This window comes from Choloepus didactylus, chromosome 27 (genome assembly GCF_015220235.1).
Source record: "Choloepus didactylus isolate mChoDid1 chromosome 27, mChoDid1.pri, whole genome shotgun sequence".
Taxonomy (NCBI): Eukaryota; Metazoa; Chordata; class Mammalia; order Pilosa; family Megalonychidae; genus Choloepus; species Choloepus didactylus.
In genome coordinates, this window is record NC_051333.1 from 12,821,778 (window position 1) to 12,839,452 (window position 17,675).

Below are 17,675 nucleotides of genomic sequence, written 5' to 3' on the forward strand. Positions count from 1 at the left end.
TGGGAAATGTAGTCCAGAGCTGGGGAATCCTCGGAGGCCGGGAGCCCAGCCATACAAATTGTCTCCGCATACTCGCCCCGCCCTTGGAGACTTCTGGGAAACGTAGTCCAGGGCAGGCGAATCCGCTGAAGTGGGGAAACAGGTCATTCAGAATGCTCCCAGCTTGCAATTCGGCTTTCCGAAGGCTGCTGGGAGCTCTGGTTTTTGCTGGACGGAATTGTAGCTGGCTTAGGCGAGTGTTGCGGCTCAGTTGTTTTGGTTTGGTTGGAGGCGAGTTAAAGGTCCTCAGCGGAGGCTGAGGGACAGATTCTGGAGTCCGGAGAGGGCGGGGCCGGGGATTGGGGATAGGAGACTTAGTCCTCAGTGAGCCTCAGCATCCTGGGTAAAGCCCGTGAGCGGAACCCGAGCTCGCCTGGGCGGGAGCTCCTGACACTGGAACGGAAGGGTGTGTGTTCTGCTCTGAGTGGGTTTGTGGGTCCGATTATGTACATAGGACCTTTTTTGGAGTTATGGCCATGGGATATTTCTGCCAGCGTGAGTCTTTGTTTCCTCTCGTGTGAGATGGTTTTAGAGATTATAGTCCTCTGTTGGAAGGCAACAATAAGTGGTCGTGAAAGGATATTGTGACTAGGGACTTGTGTGAAGGTCTCTGTGGGACTGAGAAACGTGAGGAGGTCTATGAGATTGTATGTCTCTGAATATCTGTAACCGAAAATGATTTAATATTTGGGAGATCTTTTTTTTATAGGTTTTTCTTTTGTGTACCTATCATGGTGATTAGGAAAGTGCGTCACTGTGCAGCTGGGGTTATTAGTGAGAAAAAAGAAAGTGCAGTGCTGTCTAGCTAGGTATAGTTTAGTTTGATTATCAGAGTACCGACCACAATATGTGCTTGGGAAATTGTGAGTGACCCTAGGATTGTGAGTGACCCTAAGCCTCAGTTTCATTATCTATAAAATGGATTCGTGTTACCTCTTCTTGGAACATCAAATGTATTTAAGATGCAGAAAATCATTTGCAATTTATCTGCCAAATGATTTTAGATTTTAGAATCAAAGATGTTTTATAGAAAAGAATATATATCAGCATAATTTTAAAAAGAAGAGATCAAAGTACCATCCAGTCATGGAATGGTTGAGGTAGGGGTCCACTTTTCAATTATGTTATGGAAACTTGCGCACATAATTTTGAAAAGCCTAGGATTAAGGAAATAGTCTTCTATTTGTAAGGCAAGTGGATTAGAACAGAGCCCAGACTTAGGTCCTCAAATATTCTGGATTATTTGAGATTAGATAAAGCAAGGAATCTGTTTGAAAACGACATAATTAGTCCATCAGAAAACTTTCTGTTTCAAAATATGATAACACATTTTGTTCTATTCTAGATGTACAAAACCAGGTTTCCAGTTCCTAGAAGGGCCTGACTTTTCTGTTGCAATTAGCAAGTTTGAACTTAAAAATTTTTAGTTCTTTCTGTTACAATTTCAGAAGAAAGCCTTAAATGTTCCTAAAATATATATATAATTTTTTCTGACTATTTTTTGTTGTCTCTCCTTCAAAGTTCTCTCTCATTTTTACATAATGGGGCTTCATCACTGCGAAAAATCAGTAAAACACTTTCTCTGTTGTCAAACTCAGTAGCATTGCTTTCACTAACATCACTGCCATGGCAAACAGATCTGGAAATAAAACATGGCTGTCAAAAGTAGGATGGATAAATTAGGTATGGAGTACCTGTACAGTGGAATACTACAGAGCAGTGGAAATTATGGATATACATATAGTATAAAGCCATTTATAAAATTTCTGAAAGAGTCAAAATTAAATGATATTTTGTTTTGTGCATAGGTGGTTCTTAATGAAAAAAAGGATACAGTAAATATAAAATTCAGGAATGTGGTTACTCTAGGGAGGAGGAAAGATAAATTGGCTAAGGGAGTCAAAATTATTTCATGTTTTCTATTTCTTAAATTGGGTTATAGTTACATAATTGTATGTTTTTTATATATTCCTCATAAGTTAAAATATTTTGTGATAAAAGTTTTAATAAAACAGGAATTGAAGGCAAATGTTTATATGTGTTTATGTATGATTGTCTAAGCATGGAGAAAGTTGTGGGATTTGTACTCCAGGTTTTTAACATTGTTTTACATTATGGGACTTCAGGGGCTTGTGAGGGTGTGTACAGAGGAGAAACTGGTAGGTAAACAATGTAAAAAATGCCTGTTGAAAGTGTAAAATACATACATATACATATATATATATATATATATGTATCTGTTATTTAAGTGTGCATTAGAAGATTGTTACTAAAATACCAAGAATCATTATCACAAGGTGGTGAGATTTCAGGTGCTTTCACTTTATATTTTTATGTCCTTCTTGAAGTTTTTAATAAGCTCCCATCTATAAGGTCACAATAAAAGCAAGAAAGATTTTTGTTGGTTGAGGAAAAAATAAACATTATAAAGAAAGTAAACTCATAATTATTATGCCTATGATATTTTTGTTTTTCTATGAAACTAAGATAGGCATATAAAAACAACTAGAATTTTTAAGAATATAGTGGCAGCCAGACATTAACAAAAATGAAAGTTTCTGTATACCAGCAGGAACTTATAGAAAACAGTAACGAATTAATTTATTACATCACAGTAGCAATATAAATTACCTAAAGAAAAACATAATAGGAAATGAATGAAAGCTCTATTAGGCAAACAAAATGTTTTATTTAAAAAAACTTTAGCAATTACTTCCTTAGTGGAAAGAGATGCCTTGAACCTGTGTATAAAGCACTCAAATTTGGAGTCATCCAATCCTTTCTAAAACTATATAAATTAGTTCCAATCTAAAACAATATCCCAAGTATATTTTTCCTATGGATTTGATGAAATGATATGTTTCAAATAAAAAGAAATACAAAAGAAAAGCCAAAACAGTTTTGAAGACGATGTGATAAGAAGGGTCTTTGCATATTGGAATTTGGTTTCATCTCTTCCCCCACCCACTTCTCCCAATCCCATATTATTTTGAAAGAAATCCAACACATTTCATTCAAAAATATTTCCATCTCTAAAAGTTATTGTCAATATAATTCACTATTTGAGTAGTCTGAAAGTAAAGATCAGATGTTTATCTCAATAGATTCTTAAGACAATATAATTCACTGTCTATTAGTGGTGCAATATTAGCAAACCAGAAATAGAAACAAATTCCCATAAGTTGGTAAAGGCTATATACTAAAAATCTCTAGCAAGCATATATACTAGAGAAATGTTTATGCATTTCATTTAATAACAGGAACAAGGCAATAATGTCTGTCATTACTGCTTCTACTTAAAGAGTACTGGAGGTCCTATGCAGTGCCATAAGAAATGGAAGGGAACTGATAAGACAATTATTTTCAGACTATATGATAATCTATGGAGCCACCCAATAAAAGCATCAGACAAATCATTAGAACTAATAGGAGATTTTGGAAAAGCTATGCCCCTAGGCTTACTCCCATGTCTCCTGGATGTTAAAAACAATCACTATCAGTTGTTTAATGTTGCAGCTGCTTGTGACAGTGTATACAATTGGGTAAACAATAGACTAACCAAAAAACTTGAAAGGCTGGGGAATGTAATCCCATAAGGGAACTAGAAGGCCATGTGCATGCATTAGGTTGTGTGCATGCTCAAGAAAGACCCGAGAAGCCCCTACACTTTCACCTCTAGCTAACCTTGAGGTTCTGTGCAAGCAGGAAGTGAAAGCTAAGGTGGAGTTGTAAACTTTCTGGCTGAATGTTGAAGGCATACCCCAACAGGCACACTTAGTCTATCTGATCTTAAAGACAACTTCATAAAGCACTAATTATAAGTTTGTGATGAGTGGCATATAGTATATAAAGATGTCATTTGTATGACAGTAAGAGCACAAAGGAGGGGAAGGGAATGGAGCTATATGGGAGCAAAGTTTTTGTATAATAGTGAAATGAAGTTGGAATTGATCTAAACTAGATTGTTAGATGTTAATTGTAATCTCCAGGGCAGCCACTAAGAAAATAACTAAAATATATATATATAGAAAAAGTAAATTAAAATGGTACACTAGAGGAGGCGGGGCAAGATGGCAGACTGGTGAGCTGTAAGTTTTAGTTACTCCTCCAGGAAAGTAGGTAAAAAGCCAGGAACTGCGTGGACTGGACACCACAGAGCAATCTGTCTTTGGGCATACTTCATACAACACTCACGAAAATGTCGAACTGCTGAGATCAGCGAAATCTGTAAGTTTTTGCGGCCAGGGGACCCGCGCCCCTCCCTGCCAGGCTCAGTCCCGTGGGAGGAGGGGCTGCCAGCACCGGGAAGGACAAGGGAGAACTGCAGTGGTAGCCCTTCTCGGAAACTCATTCTACTGATCCATACTCCAACCATAGATAGACTGAGACCAGACACCAGAGAATCTGAGAGCTGCCAGCCCAGCAGAGAGGAGACAGGCATAGAAAAAAAAAAAAATTACATGAAAAACTCCAAAATAAAAGCAGAGGATTTTTGGAGTTCTGGCGAACACAGAAAGGGGAAGGGCGGAGCTCAGGCCTTGAGGCGCATATGCAAATCCCGAAGAAAAGCTGATCTCTCTGCCCTGTGGACCTTTCCTTAATGGCCCTGGTTGCTTTGTCTATTAGCATTTCAATAACCCATTAGATCTCTGAGGAGGGCCCTGTTTTTTGTTTTTTGTTTTTTTTTTAATCCTTTTTTCTTTTTCTAAAACAATTACTCTAAGAAGCCCAAAAGCTTCAAAGACTTGCAATTTGGGCACGTCAAGTCAAGAGCAGAACTAAGAGAGCTTTGAGACAAAAGGCAATAATCCAGTGGCTGAGAAAATTCACTAAACACCACAACTTCCCAAGAAAAGGGGGGTGTCCGCTCACAGCCACCATCCTGGTGGACAGGAAACACTCCTGCCCATCGCCAGCCCCATAGCCCAGAGCTGCCCCAGACAACCCAGTGTGACGGAAGTGCTTCAGATAACAGGCACACACCACAAAACTGGGCGTGGACATTAGCCTTCCCTGCAACCTCAGCTGATTGTCCCAGAGCTGGGAAGGTGGAGCAGTGTGAATTAACAAAGCCCCATTCAGCCATCATTTGAGCAGACTGGGAGCCTCCCTACACAGCCCAGCAGCCCAGAACTGCCCTGGGGGGACGGCACTCACCTGTGACATAGCACAGTCATCCCTCAACAGAGGACCCGGGGTGCACAGCCTGGAAGAGGGGTCCACTTGCAAGTCTCAGGAGCCATACGCCAATACCAAAGACTTGTGGGTCAGTGGCGGAGACAAACTGTGGCAGGACTGAACTGAAGGATTAGACTATTGCAGCAGCTTTAAAACTCTAGGATCATCAGGGAGATTTGATTGTTAGGGCCACCCCCCCCTCCCCGACTGCCCAGAAACACGCCCCACATACAGGGCAGGCAACACCAACTACACACGCAAGCTTGGTACACCAATTGGACCCCACAAGACTCACTCCCCCACTCACCAAAAAGGCTAAGCAGGGGAGAACTGGCTTGTGGAGAACAGGTGGCTCGTGGACGCCACCTGCTGGTTAGTTAGAGAAAGTGTACTCCATGAAGCTGCAGATCTGATAAATTAGAGATAAGGACTTCAATTGGTCTACAAATCCGAAAAGAACCATATCAAGTTCAGCAAATGCCACGAGGCCAAAAACAACAGAAAATTATAAAGCATATGAAAAAACCAGACGATATGGATAACCCAAGCCCAAGCACCCAAATCAAAAGACCAGAAGAGACACAGCACCTAGAGCAGCTACTCAAAGAACTAAAGATGAACAATGAGACCATAGTACGGGATATGAAGGAAATCAAGAAGACTCTAGAAGAGCATAAAGAAGACATTGCAAGACTAAATAAAAAAATGGATGATCTTACGGAAATTAAAGAAACTGTTGACCAAATTAAAAAGATTCTGGACACTCATAGTACAAGACTAGAGGAAGTTGAACAACGAATCAGTGACCTCGAAGATGACAGAATGGAAAATGAAAGCATAAAAGAAAGAATGGGGATTCACAAACCGGCCCACAACCTCCCATTTTCTGTATCTTAATGGCCTCGGATTTCTCTAATCCTTTCCTTCAGGTCATGGCAGGCTGCATCTTTTCCTCCCTCTGATGGGATGCATCGGGCACTTATTTAAATCTGGTTTCACCGGCATGTAACTTTTGACATTTTGTTTTGTTTTGCCTTTTGAGAACTACATTCCATATCTCTCAAAATTGCTAGGGACAAGAAAATTCGTTACCGTGAGGTCTGTTCTCTAAACAGAGCCTTCTCTGTTCCCCGTGAAATGCTGATATAAAGGCAGGATTTGCTTGGGTAGAGCAGGTCAAAAGCCTGTCAAATTGCACTCCAAGACATGGACATTTTCTGCCGGCTCTCTCACAGCGAGAGGCCAAATGAGTTGGTGGGTCAAGGGCATGTAGCTCAGATGTGATTAGTCACTCACTGCCTGCCGGCTGTATGGAGTCACAGTATTTTGTAAATATTTTAAATTGTCAGCGTAATCGTTTGTGCTGTCTTAATCCAGTGATCGGAATTCCGTTTATTTTTTTTTTTTTGGCATTTCCACTAGGATAAGAAGTCATTTTAAAATACGTGGGCAAGTGGAGGCCGACCACTTGGGTTACTTAAGCCGGGAGATTTCGTAACCTGACACCGAGTGGAGACAGACAACTCAGCCGGTTTCAAGGAGTTACTGCTTCTGGAACGTGAAAACAGTGGGCTCGAATGAGATTTAATTCCCTTTGGAAACACGTATACTAGGCCAGCGAAAGGCCCAACTTGGGCTAAACGCGCGAACGCCGAGCAGGGATGACCCTCCGCGGGATGACTCCGCACTTGAAACTGCGGGGAGTCCAAGTGTGCCCCAGGCCGGAAGCTGGGCCACGTGACCGGACCTCCTCCGCGGCCGCTCCTTGCTAGGCAGCTGCCACCGCCTGGTCTACGTTCCCTAGCTCCTCCAGCGCGGCACGGCGCGTAAACGTCTGACAGGAGGCGGTCCCTTAAGTGTCACTAGAACTCGCGCCTTTTCCAGTACTGCCTTCTGCAAGCTTCTCGTCCAAAGGAGCTGTCGGAAACTTCCGCCTGGGTGCCAACCACGTGAACACGCGACACTCGGGATGGCAGCACTTCATTACTCCAGTTCGCGGGCTTCGCCCGCCCACCACCATCCACGGGGAGTGACGACGCGGCCCGCAGCAGCCTCCGCCCCGGCGCGCCTGCGCAGGCGGCTCTCGCGGTGTCTCGCGCTCAGCCCCGCCCACCTCCGCCCCCGCCCTTTCCGCCCCTCCCTCCCCCTCCACCCTGTGTCTCGGCGGCAGCAGCGGTGGCGGCGGTTCGCGCAGCTTGTTGGCTCGCTATATAAAGGGGAGAAGCGGGCGGACCGACGGCTGGAGCTGCAGCCGGTGGCGGCAGCGGCGGTGCGGGGAGTGGCGACCGGTGGTGGTTTCCCTCCTTCGCGCGGGGTGGGGAGCGGGCGACGCCCCCCGGACCCCTGAAGGGTCGTGGCTTTTTTTTTTGTAGGGCGATTCTCGAGGTTTTTAGCTCTGGGAGAGTGCCTCCTCCTCTCACCGCTCCCCTCTACTCCCTCAGGACTCGATTTTGTTTAAAATTTTTCTTTAATCTTGTGGTGGCTTGGGTCACCCTCCGGGTGTCTTGGCTTTTTTTTTTTATTTTTGGTTTTGTTTTGATTTTGTTTTCTCAGGGTTCCCCCCTCTTGTTTGTGTTGTGTGTGGAAATGGCGAACTCGGCAAATACAAACACCGTGCATCACCTGGGGAGGACTGGAAGGAAAGAGATATCCTGGGAAAGAATTCAGTGTGTCTTGCTGCACTGGGACCGCTGAGAGCTGTTATTTTGGATATATAAATGATTTAATGATACAGCTTAGAGGTACAGATTGGATCACGAAAGCAGAACCTAAATTATATAGATCTGTGATTGAAGATGTTATTAATGATGTGAGAGATATCTTTTTGGATGATGGAGTGGATGAACAAGTCCTGATGGAACTAAAAACTTTATGGGAGAATAAGCTAATGCAGTCTAGGGCAGTAGATGGACTTCATTCAGAAGAGCAGCAGCTTTTATTGCAAGTTCAGCAGCAGCATCAACCCCAGCAGCAGCAGCATCACCATCACCACCACCATCAGCAAGCTCAACCACAACAGACTGTACCGCAGCAAGCTCAGACCCAGCAGGTCCTTATTCCTGCACCCCAGCAAGCACCACAAGTTATTGTTCCTGATTCTAAGTTGATACAACATATGAATGCATCAAACATGAGTGCTGCTGCCACAGCTGCTACCTTGGCACTCCCTGCAGGTGTGACTCCTGTTCAACAGATATTAACAAATTCAGGCCAGCTTCTTCAGGTGGTCAGAGCAGCCAATGGTGCCCAGTATATCTTTCAACCTCAGCAGTCAGTGGTTCTACAACAACAGGTTATACCACAAATGCAGCCTGGTGGAGTTCAAGCTCCTGTTATACAACAGGTACTGGCCCCTCTTCCTGGAGGGATTTCACCACAAGCAGGTGTCATCATCCAGCCTCAGCAAATCTTATTTACAGGAAATAAGACTCAAGTTATACCTACAACTGTGGCAGCACCTACAGCAGCACAAGCGCAGATAACTGCAACTGGTCAACAGCAGTCACAGGCCCAGCCTGCTCAATCACAAGCTCCATTAGTGTTACAAGTTGATGGAACTGGGGATACGTCGTCTGAAGAAGATGAAGACGAAGAAGAAGATTATGATGATGATGAAGAGGAAGACAAAGAGAAAGATGGAGCTGAAGATGGGCAGGTGGAAGAAGAGCCCCTCAATAGTGAAGATGATGTGAGTGATGAGGAAGGGCAGGAACTCTTTGACACAGAAAATGTTGTCGTATGCCAGTATGATAAGATACACAGAAGTAAAAACAAATGGAAATTTCATCTCAAGGATGGCATTATGAATCTTAATGGAAGAGATTATATATTTTCCAAAGCCATTGGAGATGCAGAATGGTGAAGAGTTGCTTCTTTTCTTTTATAAATAAAACAAAACAAACTTAAAAAAATTTTTTTAAGTGGACAGTTTGAAACTTGGGACATACACCAACCAAAACTTAATTTCTGCATGTCAAAAAAGTGCAGTAGAAGCAAAGCTACTGGAACAAAGATAGACCTTGACAACATAGACACTACTTCTAACTGGCAAGCCATGGAACTGTAGCACCTGGGGTTGTTGAGGGGGGAGGGCTGGGTTTTTGTGTAGGAAAACCATAATTGTCAATTTTAAATACAGGTACCTGCCACCAATACTTAGCATGTAAAGCTTTGTCTATATTCCTTCCTCCAACTTGGGTTAAATCAGAAGATACTTGTTGGAATGAACTGAAGAAACTTCCCTTTTGATAGATTGAAATTGCTTATTGCGTGTGGTTATAATTGGTAAAAGTTGTGTGAGCTTTTTACAAAAGGGTAAGAATTATGGTGTTGAATTTTAATTCACTTGTGTAAGGAAACAATTTAAAACTCTCATAGTATGTCTTAAATATTTTTACTTGCTGTTCTTCCTCAGTAACATTTACCTCTTCCTTCCCTGCTCTGTGAAACATCTATTTAAGAGTTAAAGGTGATCAAACTTAGTTTGGAGGCAAAACTTGACCCAGGAATGAATATTTCTTTTAATTAGGTTTTCATACTTAGTAAATGTAATTCAAAGACTTGGGTCTTGCCTGAGTTAAGTGGAATGAAAATGACAACTTAAATTTTCTTACTGTATTGTTTCTTTTAGTCTCATACCTTATAAGAAACCCCAGTTGGCTCCTCAGGAATACGGTTTTATTTCACAAAGGTAGCATCTAGCTGAAATTGTATACAAATAAGTAGATGTAGAGTTTTCTTGTTAGGGCTGAAGCTAAACATTCAGATAACATTTTGAAGCATTGATTGAAAGAAACATAGGGCAGGCAGTGAGGACCTGGATTTTTATGAAACAATTTAGTAATTATAAAAGTTTCTTGTGTTTGTTAGTAAAGAATTGAAAAAGCCTATTATTCTAATTGAACAAATTTTTTAAAAAGCAACTTTGTAATTTGAGGGGAAAATTTTGAGGGTGGAGGGAGGTGTAGGTCACTAAGTACAAATTTACCTCTATTTCATTTGGTGGCCCTTTTAGGTCATTGATAATATAAACATGGGCTCTGGTTTGCACATCTGGAAGAAAGGATAGAAACTTGACTTGTATATTAAAAATAACATTTAATATGTACATTAAGAATTACATAATATTATGTAAGGGGCTCCAAAGAACAATGTGGCAATGCTGTGTTCGTTGTGTGAACTAGCTGCCTGGAAGAATTGCAGGAACACTTGTCTTCACCTTTGTGTTCTTAGAACTAATTCAACTTTTCGTGGTTTATCTTGAAAAAATTCACTTGTTTTAAGTTACTTGTCTATGGATTTTTTTTAGTCTTCCATTTTTGTCTTCAGATTATTTGCCTTTGTGTGTTTCTAGAAGTAACACACAAACACTTTAAAGTACATTGCAAAGGAGAAAACTGTGAGCTACTACATAGTGTTTTTTCTTCTTCATTTTTTTTAGCACAAATCTTTAAACTTCTCAAAAAGCCTAATGAATTTTTTCCCTACTTCTTTCCCACTTACCAACTTGGCTCCTTTAACTTATCTTCTCTACTTTGGTGTAAATGGTGGTTTCTAGCATGCTAGTAGTTAAGTTTTCTTTAGATGCCATGATTGGGAGTATGGTTTTTATTCTGACTATATTAATTTAGTTTTTTTGGGGGGAGGGGGGAGATTTATTTGTTGACCCCACTACTCTCAAAAGCACATCTTTTTTAAATTAATGAAACAGGGAGGAGAAGGAGAAGAAGGAAAAGGGTGAAATAACAGAAATCCTGTTGTTCAGTTGTCTTTAGTAAAATTGCTAGTAGGTTTATATTTACCCAATAAAGAAGTCAACAACCTGAACTACCTATAAAAGTTTCGCGGTGCTGCAGTATTGATTAAGTGAAAACTTTTGGCTATCTAGTAGTTCTTACGCTACTGAAAATTGGATTGCTGTATGATATTCAGATCCTGTCATGGGCCTTCTATATAGACAAACATTTGTATTCATAGTAACATTGTATACTGGCCAGTTTTTATAACTTGTTTTCAAACATGAACAACCACAGCTTTCAGAATGATTCACTAGGGTTATTTTAAAGCAGGAAGTAACCATTTGTATTTGCACCTGTGTATTGCATATTAATTTGGCATGCTTGGCAAATGCTTTTCTTTTACCTGTGAAAATTCTGAAAGCTGGTCCAAACAATACTGCATACCAAAATGTGCTTTTATATACTACCGCATCGTGTTCCTTTTTAATCAAATAGCATGTTTTAGTTTTATTATAGTGGCTTGATGTAAGAATGTCACTTGCTTATCTTTTATTGTACTTGAATTTTTAATCATGCTTTTAACATTGTATTTAGCAAATCATTTCATTAGGTTCCGTAAATATGTCATTCCTTTGAAAAAGCAAAGGATTCCCACTTTCTACAATTTTAAAATGAAAGTAACATGTTTATCCAAAGGAGGAAAACAGTTCAGACTTGTATTATGGAAATGACTAAAGGTTGCAGAAAAGGATAAGTTTAGATTTGCACAGATGGTGATGGCACCTTTTACATTAAAAAAGAAAAAAAGATTAACATTAATCAGCAGTGCTAAGGAAAATTTACCCAAAATTGCTAGATAAAATGTGGAAATGTGTGCCTTTCAGTATATATACTCTTGCTTGTTCATTGGGATATCCAGATCACTTGAATGCCTGAGAGCACATTTAATTTCTATGGAGTACCACATACGGCTCAAAACAACTCTTTAATGTGCAATTAGTTTCTAGAATAAAATGTCTGTTATATGAGGGGGATCTTTATATTGGGCTTTTATTTTTTTTTTAATGTTCACATTTCTTTTTGTTGATTAAATGCCACCATAATATCATATTTACATTGTTGCCGCTTTTAAAATCAAAGCCACCTTGATGTTATTCTAGGAATACATCATGATTTGAGTAGTATGTGTAGTGATTAAAATGTGTTCTTGAAGAGCATATTTCTAATAGATTCTGGTTTTAGAAAACAAGAACAATAAAATATAATAGCTTTTATATGAATTTCTTTTGCTATAGTGAAAATCAAGAATTTTGTTTTTTTTTTTTTTTACTGGCTTTTATGTGGGAATGAAAAGGGTTGTCTCCCTCTAAGAGTAACTTCTTCTTATCTCATAGCAATAATGTCACCATTCTTTTCATAAGGAAATACACCTTATATAGGAAAGCAGACAAAAATTTCCTCTTGGGAATTCCCTTTATAATTTAGCAGTTTCTTCCACTTAAGAAAATTCCTATATTTTCAGATTATTTCATCTTGAAATTTTTGAGCTTTTGTGCAATGTAATATTTTATTGATCTGTCTTTGTATATTTTCATTTTATTTCATGTGTGTCTCCCACCTACCTATCTGAATCAGCCATTTCAGATTTTAAATTCAGTAGTTAAAACTAATTGTTCCATGTAGTTTCTCATGGGTTTATGTTGAATAACTTTGCATTGTAATCCACTATTAATGCTATGGAAATTACTCTATATTCTTCCCTTTGTAAGCCTGCCTTAGTCTGTCTTTTGTCATTTTCTGTGGTTTAAGGAAGAACACACCAAACTTATATTTTCATTTCAAATAAATTATTTCTTCTCTTCTAAGGGAAGAAATAGATTGAATTCGTAACTACTCTTGCAGTCAACGTTCCTTAAATTAGTCCAGTATGCATCAGGGCTACAATTATGGGAGAGGGGCTAATCCTTTTGCTGTTCGGAGCTACTATTGTCAACTGCTGTTGTACATACTGTTATGTGTAAGGGCGTAAATATATTTATTATGTTTGTAAAATTCATTCTGTACAATTGCAGATCAAGTTTGCTCTTCTGTGATATACAGGATATTATGTTTTAAAGACCATCCTTGGGATACAATTAGAGAACTTAGTATTTTGATGTACTAAGACCTATTTTAAGTTTAATATTTTACCTTTGCAAAAACTTTAATTAAAGATGTTATTTAAAAAAAGTAAAAAAAAAAAAAAAAGAAAGAAAGAAAGAATGGGGAAAAAAATTGAAAAACTTGAAACGGACCTCAGGGATATGATAGATAATATGAAACGTCCAAATATAAGACTCATTGGTGTCCCAGAAGGGGAAGAAAAGGGTAAAGGTCTAGGAAGAGTATTCAAAGAAATTGTTGGGGAAAACTTCCCAAATCTTCTAAACAACATTAATACACAAATCATAAATGCTCAGCGAACTCCAAATAGAATAAATCCAAATAAACCCACTCCGAGACATATACTGATCACACTGTCAAACACAGAAGAGAAGGAGCAAGTTCTGAAAGCAGCAAGAGAAAAGCAATTCACCACATACAAAGGAAACAGCATAAGACTAAGTAGTGACTACTCAGCAGCCACCATGGAGGCAAGAAGGCAGTGGCACGATATATTTAAAATTCTGAGTGAGAAAAATTTCCAACCAAGAATACTTTATCCAGCAAAGCTCTCCTTCAAATTTGAGGGAGAGCTTAAATTTTTCACAGACAAACAAATGCTGAGAGAATTTGCTAACAAGAGACCTGCCCTACTGGAGATACTAAAGGGAGCCCTACAGACAGAGAAACAAAGAAAGGACAGAGAGACTTGGAGAAAGGTTCAGTACTAAAGAGATTCGGTATGGGTACAATAAAGCATATTAATAGAGAGAGGGAAAAATATGGCAAACATAAACCAAAGGATAAGATGGCCGATTCAAGAAATGCCTTCACGGTTTTAACGTTGAATGTAAATGGATTAAACTCCCCAATTAAAAGATATAGATTCGCAGAATGGATCAAAAAAAATGAACCATCAATATGTTGCATACAAGAGACTCATCTTAGACACAGGGACACAAAGAAACTGAAAGTGAAAGGATGGAAAAAAATATTTCATGCAAGCTACAGCCTAAAGAAAGCAGGTGTAGCAATATTAATCTCAGATAAAATAGACTTCAAATGCAGGGATGTTTTGAGAGACAAAGAAGGCCACTACATACTAATAAAAGGGGCAATTCAGCAAGAAGAAATAACAATCATAAATGTCTATGCACCCAATCAAGGTGCCACAAAATACATGAGAGAAACACTGGAAAAACTAAAGGAAGCAATTGATGTTTCCACAATAATTGTGGGAGACTTCAACACATCACTCTCTCCTATAGATAGATCAACCAGACAGAAGACCAATAAGGAAATTGAAACCTAAACAATCTGATAAATGAATTAGATTTAACAGACATATACAGGACATTACATCCCAAATCACCAGGATACACATACTTTTCTAGTGCTCACGGAACTTTCTCCAGAATAGATCATATGCTGGGACATAAAACAAGCCTCAATAAATTTAAAAAGATTGAAATTATTCAAAGCACATTCTCTGACCACAATGGAATACAATTAGAAGTCAATAACCATCAGAGACTTAGAAAAATCACAAATACCTGGAGGTTAAACAACACACTCCTAAACAATCAGTGGGTTAAAGAAGAAATAGCAAGAGAAATTGCTAAATATATAGAGACGAATGAAAATGAGAACACAACATACCAAAACCTATGGGATGCAGCAAAAGCAGTGCTAAGGGGGAAATTTATAGCACTAAACGCATATATTAAAAAGGAAGAAAGAGCCAAAATCAAAGAACTAATGGATCAACTGAAGAAGCTAGAAAATGAACAGCAAACCAATCCTAAACCAAGTAGAAGAAAAGAATAACAAGGATTAAAGCAGAAATAAATGACATAGAGAACAAAAAAACAATAGAGAGGATAAATATCACCAAAAGTTGGTTCTTTGAGAAGATCAACAAGATTGACAAGCCCCTAGCTAGACTGACAAAATCAAAAAGAGAGAAGACCCATATAAACAAAATAATGAATGAAAAAGGTGACATAACTGCAGATCCTGAAGAAATTAAAAAAATTATAAGAGGATATTATGAACAACTGTATGGCAACAAACTGGATAATGTAGAGGAAATGGACAATTTCCTGGAAACATATGAACAACCTAGACTGACCAGAGAAGAAATAGAAGACCTCAACCAACCCATCACAAGCAAAGAGATCCAATCAGTCATCAAAAATCTTCCCACAAATAAATGCCCAGGGCCAGATGGCTTCACAGGGGAATTCTACCAAACTTTCCAGAAAGAACTGACACCAATCTTACTCAAACTCTTTCAAAACACTGAAAAAAATGGAACACTACCTAACTCATTTTATGAAGCTAACATCAATCTAATACCAAAACCAGGCAAAGATGCTACAAAAAAGGAAAACTACCGGCCAATCTCCCTAATGAATATAGATGCAAAAATCCTCAACAAAATACTTGCAAATCGAATCCAAAGACACATTAAAAAAATCATACACCATGACCAAGTGGGGTTCATTCCAGGCATGCAAGGATGGTTCAACATAAGAAAAACTATCAATGTATTACAACACATTAAAAACTCAAAAGGGAAAAATCAATTGATCATCTCAATAGATGCTGAAAAAGCATTTGACAAAATCCAACATCCCTTTTTGATAAAAACACTTCAAAAGGTAGGAATTGAAGGAAACTTCCTCAACATGATAAAGAGCATATATGAAAAACCCACAGCCAGCATAGTACTCAATGGTGAGAGACTGAAAGCCTTCCCTCTAAGATCAGGAACAAGACAAGGATGCCCGCTGTCACCACTGTTATTCAACATTGTGCTGGAAGTGCTAGCCAGGGCAATCCGGCAAGACAAAGAAATAAAAGGCATCCAAATTGGAAAAGAAGAAGTAAAACTGTCATTGTTTGCAGATGATATGATCTTATATCTAGAAAACCCTGAGAAATCAACGATACACCTACTAGAGCTAATAAACAAATTTAGCAAAGTAGCGGGATACAAGATTAATGCACATAAGTCAGTAATGTTTCTATATGCTAGAAATGAACAAACTGAAGAGACACTCAAGAAAAAGATACCATTTTCAATAGCAACTAAAAAAATCAAGTACCTAGGAATAAACTTAACCAAAGATGTAAAAGACCTATACAAAGAAAACTACATAACTCTACTAAAAGAAATAGAAGGGGACCTTAAAAGATGGAAAAATATTCCATGTTCATGGTTAGGAAGGCTAAATGTCATTAAGATGTCAACTCTACCCAAACTAATCTACAGATTCAATGCAATCCCAGTCAAAATTCCAAGAACCTACTTTGCAGACTTGGAAAAGCTAGTTATCAAATTTATTTGGAAAGGGAAGATGCCTCGAATTGCTAAAGACACTCTAAAAAAGAAAAACGAAGTGGGAGGACTTACACTCCCTGACTTTGAAGCTTACTATAAAGCCACAGTTGCCAAAACAGCATGGTACTGGCACAAAGATAGACATATAGATCAATGGAATCGAATTGAGAATTCAGAGATAGACCCTCAGATCTATGGCCGACTGATCTTTGATAAGGCCCCCAAAGTCACTGAACTGAGCCATAATGGTCTTTTCAACAAATGGGGCTGGGAGAGTTGGATATCCATATCCAAAAGAATGAAAGAGGACCCCTACCTCACCCCCTACACAAAAATTAACTCAAAATGGACCAAAGATCTCAATATAAAAGAAAGTACCATAAAACTCCTAGAAGATAATGTAGGAAAACGTCTTCAAGACCTTGTGTTAGGCGGCCACTTCCTAGACTTTACACCCAAAGCACAAGCAACAAAAGAGAAAAATAGATAAATGGGAACTCCTCAAGCTTAGAAGTTTCTGCACCTCAAAGGAATTTCTCAAAAAGGTAAAGAGGCAGCCAACTCCATGGGAAAAAATTTTGGGAAACCATGTATCTGACAAAAGACTGATATCTTGCATATACAATGAAATCCTACAACTCAATGACAATAGTACAGACAGCCCAATTATAAAATGGGCAAAAGATATGAAAAGACAGTTCTCTGAAAAGGAAATACAAATGGCCAAGAAACACATGAAAAAATGTTCAGCTTCACTAGCTATTAGAGAGATGCAAATTAAGACCACAATGAGATACCATCTAACACCGGTTAGAATAGCTGCCATTAAACAAACAGGAAACTACAAATGCTGGAGGGGATGTGGAGAAATTGGAACTCTTATTCATTGTTGGTGGGACTGTATAATGGTTCAGCCACTCTGGAAGTCAGTCTGGCAGTTCCTTAGAAAACTAGATATAGAGCTACCATTCGATCCAGCGATTGCACTTCTCGGTATATACCCGGAAGATCGGAAAGCAGTGACACGAACAGATATCTGCACGCCAATGTTCATAGCAGCATTATTCACAATTGCCAAGAGATGGAAACAACCCAAATGTCCTTCAACAGATGAGTGGACAAATAAAATGTGGTATATACACACGATGGAATACTACGCGGCAGTAAGAAGGAACGATCTCGTGAAACATATGACAACATGGATGAACCTTGAAGACATAATGCTGAGCGAA

At 39.1% G+C, this 17,675-nt stretch overlaps 1 protein-coding gene across 1 annotated transcript; it reads left to right on the plus strand.

The window, feature by feature from the left end:
- The first annotated feature begins 7,487 nt into the window (after positions 1–7,487).
- LOC119521940 (transcription initiation factor IIA subunit 1-like) lies at positions 7,488–13,179 on the plus strand. Its single transcript, XM_037820659.1, has 2 exons — positions 7,488–7,834; positions 7,986–13,179. Exons 1-2 carry the CDS (start codon positions 7,804–7,806, stop codon positions 9,077–9,079), a joined length of 1,125 nt encoding a protein of 374 aa, XP_037676587.1. The 5' UTR covers positions 7,488–7,803; the 3' UTR covers positions 9,080–13,179.
- The last annotated feature ends 4,496 nt before the right edge of the window (positions 13,180–17,675 follow it).

Bases quoted from the DNA above. Each gene is read 5' to 3' on its own strand.
- LOC119521940 (XM_037820659.1), top strand. From the start codon at position 7,804: ATGGCGAACTCGGCAAATACAAACACCGTGC. The intron at 7,835-7,985 runs ATCACCTGGGGA...CGAAAGCAGAAC, and splicing joins GGCAAATACAAACACCGTGC to CTAAATTATATAGATCTGTG.